Consider the following 9,188-nt stretch of genomic DNA (forward strand, 5'->3'; position numbering starts at 1 on the left):
GCACAGGCTGTGCACAGTCCACAAGACTTCAAGAGCCAACAGGAACTACGTGAAGTCCATTACCACGGCAGAGGTCTGCAGCTGGAGGCTAGGGCCTTGCTAGGTTGTCTCTCACAAGCCCAAACCAAAACATACACCAGGACACGCCTGAGAAGGATCCTGCCAACTCTAAACCTTGCCCACCCACCCCTGCATGGACAACCTCCTGTCAGAAGGCTTAGGCCATGGGCACTCGTAAGATTGGCCTACTGTGGGGACTAAAGGGATGAGCCTTTACATGGAGGAAAAGGGCACAGGCCGCTCTTACCATACATGCCGTACTCCAAATGTCAGCAGGCGTACTGTAACCTGCTCCTATTAAAACCTCTATGGATCTATACTGACGCGTCTGGATGTCTTCTGTGAAGTGTTTATGCTGGAAGGGAACAGACTACATTACTGTGGAGGAACACAGACACTAAAAAAGAGAAAAAGCATCTTCTAATACATGATCACAACCAAAGAAAGAAAGAACACTTTACTTACCACCCAACAAGCATTTCCAAGGTCTGCAATTTTAACTCTAATCTTATCGGCATTCCGTGGGTCCAGGGGATTCACCAGCAGGTCGGCTGCCCGGGTTTTCGCTGGCATGAGTAAACAGCAGGACAGTTAGGGCCTGGGTTAAGTGGTTTGCATGTGTGTACACAATGATTGCAGGGCACACTCCTTTTCTAGAAAAGTAGTGGGATGATCATTTAGGCCTGGAATCCTGTAAGGTGAACTCAACAAATTTAAGTTCTCAAATTCTTCATCTCAGGGAACTACTTCACAAGAGGGCAAGCTGCCCAGAGACCCCATGCACACTGACTTGCCCATTCTCCTTTCTCCCCATCCTTCACCTCTGAGTCAGCCTGCTCGGTTCCTGTAACTTTTAACTGCTCCTCATTAGATCACGTCAGTTCCCTACTGGATTCCGTCTAGCTCGGAAATGTGATATTACTAAACTCGAGGGTAGAGAGAATATTCCCCCGCAGGATGGAGAGGTGTATGTGTGCGTGCGTGCGTGTGGGGTGCAGAGGGGTTTGTGTTGGACTCTCTTTAAGAGTTGGACCATAAAGAAGGCTGAGCACCAAAGAATTGATGCTTTTGAACTGTGGTGCTGGAGAAGACTCTTCCGAGTCCCTTGGACAGCAAGAAGATCAAACCAGTCCATCCTAAAGGAAATCAACCCTGAATATTCACTGGAAGGACTGATACAGAAGCTTCAATACTTTGGCTACCTGATGTGAAGAGCTGACTCATTAGAAAAGACCCTGATGCTGGGAAAGACTGAGGGCAGGAGGAGAAGAGGGTGACAGAGGATGAGATGGTTGGATTTTATCACTGACTCAAGGGACATGGGTTTGAGCAAACTCTGGGAGACTGTGAAGGACAGGGGAGCCTGGCAATCCAGGAGATTGCAAAGGGTCAGACATGACTTAGCGACTGAACAACCATTTTTGGGCAGACTCTTGTATGAAGCTTGGCACCCCAGGCAGGCAGCAAGGCCAGGTGGCATGTGCCATGAGCAGGGCAGTGAGTGGGTGAGGCATCCAGGACCTGGGGTGCCCACAAAGCTTCCCAGGAGGGGCCAGAAAATGCGAGAGAACTCTGGGTGACATTTTAGCCCTCAAGACCTATTCCTCGGACTGATGGATCAACCCGAGTCAGTCAGACTCTGGTGTTTCCGTCTATCTGCCCTAGGCCTGCATCCCTCTTTATGAGGAAGTTGTAACACCATGAGGTATACCAAAGGCCAGGTATGAGCCAAGGAAAAGAAACACAGAAATCAGAAAAGACAAGGGCGGCAGCAGAGACCCACACAAACATGTGAGGTGTTCACACTGAACAGGGAATGGGCTGAGAAACTGAGTTCCAGAGAAAACAAAAACGCTGACCCAACAGACAGATGGCCAGCACCGGAAATGGCTAGATGAATCCCTCGTGTCTCTAAATAAAGGAGAGTCAGCAGGCACAACAGTGGAACTGGAGCTTTGCAGAACTGGATTCAAGTTTAATTTTCAACATCTACAAGTTACAAATGACTTAAACACTGTGAGGCTCAGTTCTCAGTAAAGGAGGAAGAGAAAAGGACCATCCTCACCCCCCAAAACAAAAGAAGACCAAACACAGGAGAGCTAGGGGCTCTGCCCCACCTGCCCTCTGAGGCCAAGGCTTCTATTTAGGCCAGAGAGGGACCAGCCAAGGATGAGAGGCCACGTGGTGGGCGCCACCACTCCAAACATGAAGCACAGCTTCTACAGAATGCATTCCACTTTTGCAACCATCATAAAGTCAAACCACTGTTAATCCAGGGACCACCAGTACAGTTTCTTTGCATTTAACACCCCTGGTTTATGAGCACCAGGCAAAGTCTCTTTGGTGACCTGCTGTTAGCCTCCTGGTTTATGTCTGTGCATGGTTACCCAGCACACAATGCCTTCCAAATGATACTCGGAAAAGTACCTCAAAAATTTAACTGTACTCAAAACACACAGGAGGTAAAAGAGAATCACTTTGCATCTCTTTTCTCAGTGTGACAGTTTCCTGCTCTAAGTGTCTGTGAAAGGTTATCAGACCACAACACTCAAAAAGGCCCATTTAAATACAGGGACGCACACACTTGCTACTCACTACATAATCATACAGATTTTGCTTTGCCCAGAAATCAGATCACCTCTCCTGATTCAGTCACTATTATGCAACTATATCATGGCTCATCCTTGCTCTCTGCTAAGGAGGGAATGAAAAGTGCAAAGAGAAAGGCAGGAAGATTTCGCTTCAGGAAGGGCTGAGGCTATTAAGTCTCTGAGTGACACTGTATTCATGCCATCAAGTGAGCCTGGGTGCCAGCAAGATGCCGCCCAGCGGGGCCGCCATGATGAGCAGCCACCGTCACTTATCTGCAAGGCACTGTGCAGGCCTTCACTGATACTTTAAGTTTAAAACAGCCTTACAAGGAAGGCATGAATACTCTCTTTATATGCAGGAGATTTAATACCAGCCCAAGCAAAGAGCAGAACTACAAGATTTAACAGGCAAATCTTACCTCTCTGTTCACCAAGTATTTACGAGCCCCTTCCACGTGGCCAATGCCGTCCGGGCACCAGAAGAGCATGAACGAGACATGCAAGGTTCTGCCACCACACCCTAATTAGGAAACTCACATGCTCATTGAGAAGATGGATGATAAAGTAAATAAATGAATGATTCACATACCATGTCAAGTAACTCTATATGCTAAGAAGAAAAAAGCAGAGAACAGAGATGGATTACTGAGGAGGCATTCAGCCCAAGGGGTTTTTTCTGAGAAGGTGATGTTTGAGGAGAGGTCTGAATGCAGGGCAGCACGAAGGAGAGAGGCTCTGGGCAGACATGACAGCAAGTACAAAGCGCAGAGAGGCAGAAATAAACTTGCGCCCTTGAGAAACTTCAGAAAGAAGATCGCGTGGGAGGAGCAGAGCAAGCAGGGGAGACAGAGGTGGGTGGGGCCGGCATCAGGAGGAGAGGCGCTAGGGACGGACTGTGCGGGGCTGCAAGCTTCAGAGAATGATGCCTCTGGGGGTGTGCTACATGGAAATATCTTGAAGATGGGAGGTGGGGGGGGGGGTTGCTTTAAAAAGTCCTCTCTGAACTGCTCTGCAGCAAACAGTCTAGGGAGCAAGAGTCGGGGAGAGAAGAGTGTGGAGCTATGTTCCAGCGCCCAGCCAAGCACTGCCGCTGACACGGCCACCAAATGATGAGGTGAGGGCAACAGGACATGAGCATTGCAGGCGCCACCCTGCTCCCAGGCCTCTTTAACACAATATTAAATATTAAAATATATACATAATATTATTTATATATATACCCAGCAGCTAATAATCCAAGAGGAACCCTGCCTCCTCTTCCCAACCTTCAGTGGCTACACAATTACTCCAGGGAGAAGTTCATTCTTTAGCCTGGCACATAAGGTGATCCTCAATCTTCTCATTCCAGCCCCAGCATTTCTGCTACTATTTCCTGATATACAAGGATCCACACAAACTGAGTGAAGGCTACTTCTCCCACTTCCCATTCTTTAGTGCCCCATGGCCAACTGCCAGCCTCCAGGACAGGATCCTCCCAACAGGAAACAAAGCACCTCCGCGCAGACACTGTCCACAGTTCTCCAACGACCAGGCTTTGAAAACCCAAACTGAGTGCCTCTAAACAAATGACTGGATGAACGAAAAGGTCAGCTTGGTAAGAGACTGGCATCAGTGGGAAAACCAGACCTGCTCTTTCTCCCAGAAGCATCAGCAAGCATGCCACGTTCACAAAGACACTCAAATTAGGTCTTAAAAATAAATGGGGAAAAGACCATGCTACATTACTAAATCTTTTTATACTGTTTGCTCCATCAATAAAAGATGTTTGAACATTCATTTCAATATATGCGTGTTTATAAAGTTCACATACTACTGTTCCTATACATTATGTACATTATAAAACATTTACAAGATCTTAATAGCAAAAACTACTCGCCAACAAGTCTGAATCCAGCCTGGGTCCTGTCCTAAGTATGAACCTGGGACACGTGGTTCTAGAAGAGTGAGGAGGCACCTGGAGAACAATGAGATTGTGTCCAAAGGACCTAAGAACCAACCTGAAGAGGCTGACAAAGGCCAAATTCGGGGTAATTTTGGCATTAAAAAAAAAAAGCTGTAAATGATAACACACAATTGGATCTGTTAATCGAAAGAAAAAAGAATCAGTGAGTCCGTACCACAGAGGAATAGGGGAGATACGTCAGGGAAGGGGTGATTCAGGAAAGAGCATGAAAGCCTCGCGCCTTTCCCAGACACCATGCCCTATGCATCCCTTCCATCCGGCTGTCGCTGACTTACATCCTTTCTTCATCAACAGACCATCCAGCAGCTAGCTGACTGTTTTCCTGAGTTCTGTGAGCTGCTCTAACAAATTAATTGAACTCCAGGACAGCATCACGGAAACCTCCGATTTAGAACTTATCAGAAGTAGAGATGATGACTTGGACTTGTGATGGGTTGGGGTGGGGGACCGATACAGTCTGATGAAACTGAGCCCTAGACCCTGGCATGTGACACTATCGCCAGGCAGTGTCAAGCTTTACTTAAACTGCGAGACACTGAGCTGGCGCTGGAGAGCTATTTAGTGTAGGAAAGCTCCTACACACACACTTGGTACCTGAAGTGTCAGCAGTAGTATGGGAATAGAAGGAGAGTCAAGGAGAGTAAGAGGTGAGTTTTCCCTTAGATGAAGCCACATTGCTTGTGAAAGCATTTCAAGCACTTTCAAACCTTCTGGTCAGAGTAAAGGTAGACAGGAGGAGAACACGTCTATCCAAGTTACAAGAAAACCCACATCCTTAGGATGACTAGCTGAGGCCAGTGAGGAACAGAGGACTCTGCAGGTCTCTGGGGCTGCAGAGCATCCTGAGCTATTTGCAGGGCTGGCTCATCAACGGGCTCGCCATGTGTTAACATTCTTGTCAGCAGAGGGAGCAGAGGAGGTTTCTGAGCTTTTCCACTGTGGGCCAGAGTGCAAGCCAACTGTGACACAGCGTTTGCCTCCTGAAGTCCCCCAGCACACTACAGGCAGAGATATGTCACGTGGCACCCACCCTCAAAATCAGAGTTTGATATACATCATCATCACATTTAAACCTACGTCGTCACTTCCTTTAAAATTTTAACAGGAGAGCGGTGTAATCAAGAACAGCTATCAAAATAAAGATACTTTTTCATCAGTACAGATAGAGAGCAGGCACATCTTCCCTTGACTAGAAATGAAGCAGAACGAAAAAACCAAAAACTAAACATAGCATTATCAGATGGAAGCACACTATAGAAAGCTACAGGGTAAAACGCTAGACTTGGAAAACTTCTGCAAAGGTATCATCACTCACTAAGATAGAAGAAGGGAAGAAAAAAATTCAGAAATGGGATCTGATATGCAGAGGGCAACAGAAATCCTAGTGGTCCAGGATATTTTTTAAATTACACTAACTTACTCATGGTTACAAAAGTAATAAAATAAAAGTGCTTACTGGATACATACATGGCTATACCTCCTCCAAGCAATCCCCTCCCCAGTATGTCAAGGGCATGACCCTCAGGGACTGAAAGCAGAGCTCATGGGAAGGAACACTTACTTTTTGGCAAATCCCCAGTGCTGGAGGCTGAAACTGTCCTGCTTCTGTCACGGGATGGACTGCCTTCCTCATGCTCAGTAAGGGGGGATCCCTCAGAAAGTGCAGAGCCACAAGCCACAGGTTCTAAGGGCCCAGAGAACAATGATGTGGAAAATTCTGGAAACTGTGACTCGGGAATTTTATGTCGTCCATTTGGCAATTCACCATTGAATTGTTCATAGGAGCTGCTATATGTGTAATCGCTTTCTGCATTTGGCTCATCGAGGTTACATTCCTCAGGATTTGGGCAATCTTCCTCATCATCGTCTTCATCATCCAGCTGTTGCTCCAGTAAGAAGGGGCCGTTCTCAATATGGCCGTTAGTTTTCGGTGATTCTATCCAGGTAGGGTCTATGTTCGCAAGCTCCTGTTCGACATCGTCTTCATCTTTCTCAGTGTTTTCTTTCTCAGTGTCTTCTTTCTCCTCCTGGTCCTCAGCTTCCCCTTAAGAAGTGGAAGGGTGAGAATTAGAACTTGTCATTCTCCTTAACAGAGTGCACTAGGCATTTATCCTCTCCAACAAGAGACATGTTTGAACATGCTAATTTCACTCGCTACACAGCAAACACCTCTGGGCTCTCAGGGTAAATCTCCAGGTTCTCTAAATCTTATTTTTCATTTACTAAATAACTAGGCTACTCTTATTAGAGAAAGCTAGCTCTTAGAGAAAATGAGCATAAATAGAGCTGTATTTCCATTTTCTACCCTCTCCTCTATAATCTTCAGAGATTGTCTAAGGGTACATTACTGATGAGTCAAAGCTTAATTACAAAATGAAGGACAATCATTAACATGATAAAGACATGGTGCTTCTCAGACATTTTCCATTGGAAAACAAAAACTATTCTGAAACATGTTTCTGGTGCCTATTTTACAAAGCAAGTATCAGACAGCTCCCACATTCTCCAGGGATGACTTGGAATGCCCTCAGGTCTGAAACACAGCAGCGCCAAGTCGCCCTGCGTGAGGCCCTGGGGTGCAGCCGGCTCTCCAGCACTCACTGACCGTTGTTATTCGCAGTCTCTCCCTCGGCCACCTCCTCCAGTCCTGCTGTTTTTAGCTTCACCTCTGGGTGGTATTCATCATCTTGCTCATTGGAAGGTACAACTGACGTGACGTTTTCCTCTATTATTTTTCTTTCAGCTTCTCGCTCCAATTCTTCTATTTCCTGCAAGCGCTTTTCCAGTAACTCAGCCTGCCTTTTCTGCTTCTTTTTCATTTTTTTCTTTTTGTTTTTAGATATTTTTCCTATCTACAACATGTTAAGAAAATAGCACAGGTTAGTTTGCTTCTTTTTAAAGCACTATGCAGCAGCATCTAAGTGCTGGCAACATGGCAAATACCAACACAGTCTGTTTTCTCAGGTCTATTCAATTAAAATCACATGCCCAGACATGAGATCCACAATATGGTTAACATTGCAGCAAAGCCAGAAAAAAAAGAAACCAGTGCTGATATCAAGTAGCGGGACTACTACCAGCTCCTGCCAATGGAGAGATACAGCGTAAACCCAGCAAGCCTTTTCCCTTTAAATTCTACGAACTAACTATGCCAAGGCATTTCTGCCTTTAGACAAGAAGCATCTCTTGCAAGTTTCATTTGCTGCTACCTGTCTACAAAGTATTAACAATGTTCCCTCTCTTTACTGTCTTACTCAACTGTCTGCCAAAACAGGTGTACTTCATTCGTGTTTGGTCAACAGCGCTGTTTGTGCTTGGGTCTCACACACCAAGTTGTTAAAAACAGCCAAGACAGCAGGAACTGTAAGAAATGAGCATATGAAGTAAAGGGAAAAAAAGACAAAGCCATGGTTTCAGTCTGCCTCCAGTCATGGCCATCTGACTTGGAAAGTACTGGCAATGGGATCCTCCAGTCTTTCACAGAACCAATAATCAAAGCAAACTGCTCAAGCCACGGCAGAGCTCAGCAGGCCAGGCGGCAGAATTCTTACAGCTCCTCCTCCTGCTGGGACTCCCACTGCAGGCTGAGGGTTGCTGGCTGCACTCTGGAGTTCTGCACATTTCCTTCCGAGGGCTTTCGGGTCATAAAGACCTTTAAAACTTGCAGGTGACCCATCAACTTGAGAGATATATATATATTCTATGCTTAACTGGAACCAAGCCTAAACCAGGTTTAGATCTAGAATTTAATTCCAAACAGCCTGCTTCATTTGTTCACACTTGGAATTTTGATAGGACCACACAGATAATGCTCTTTCACATTTAACTACTAGCTGGAAAAAAATTAGAACAGCAGCTTCAGAAAAAACAGGTAACTTAGAGGCAAATCAGAAATAATAGAAAGTGTCTGTGGAATAATCACACTTAAAACCCTATCTCTATAACCTCACATTTTATCAGACTCAGCCAACAGCACTCCAGAAAGTACACGAGGAAAATACAGAATTTGGGACAGCTCTAATTATCCCACCTCTAAAAATCACTTCACTTTTTCAAAATATTGTCTTGCATATTCAAGTATACGCAGCATTTATAAATATGGCTGTCTTTTACGCTAAAATACATGACAACATCTATGACTGAGAAAGGAACAACAACAACAAAAAAAGTAAAACTAATTCCCTCAAACAACCCTTAAAAAAAAGTTGTTGCAGAAAGAAACAAAAACTAATGTTACAATTAGAAAAGTTCAGTAATGACTAGTCACTTTTGACAAGGAGGTAATAGAAGTATATATGTAAGTACTTACAGGCTTTTGCTGTGGAGCGGTACTCACTAAAAACAAAACAAAATAAAGTGAACATTTAGAGTGAAACAGATACTTATCTTTTTGTAGGTAATCTGAACTGTAAAATGAAATAACTACTGCCTTTTAATGGCTATGCAACTTAAACAACTTTAAACAGCTTTAAATATTAAAGCTTGTTAATCATAGAGTCCTAAAGAAAGTTTATCCAACTCAAACAAATGATTGGCTCTTAAAAAGCAAAGCCATAGTGGTTCACATGGAGTCA

The 9,188-nt window shown here is 44.9% G+C and overlaps 1 protein-coding gene across 14 annotated transcripts in view; it reads right to left on the reverse strand.

Annotated features, from left to right (window-relative positions):
* Positions 1-9,188, reverse strand: part of SRPK2 (SRSF protein kinase 2) — a 244,493-nt gene that overhangs the window by 18,258 nt on the left and 217,047 nt on the right. For all 14 annotated transcript variants that reach the window (XM_042249189.1, XM_012176669.4, XM_012176668.4 and 11 more), the window contains 5 exons: positions 8,924-8,949; positions 7,220-7,466; positions 6,176-6,658; positions 526-626; positions 308-415 (listed from right to left, as the gene is read on the reverse strand). In XM_042249189.1, coding sequence (XP_042105123.1) covers positions 308-415; positions 526-626; positions 6,176-6,658; positions 7,220-7,466; positions 8,924-8,949 — 965 coding nt within the window. The remainder of the gene's footprint in view (positions 1-307; positions 416-525; positions 627-6,175; positions 6,659-7,219; positions 7,467-8,923; positions 8,950-9,188) is intronic.

The sequence above is a fragment of the Ovis aries genome, chromosome 4 (genome assembly GCF_016772045.2).
Source record: "Ovis aries strain OAR_USU_Benz2616 breed Rambouillet chromosome 4, ARS-UI_Ramb_v3.0, whole genome shotgun sequence".
NCBI classification, from domain to species: Eukaryota; Metazoa; Chordata; class Mammalia; order Artiodactyla; family Bovidae; genus Ovis; species Ovis aries.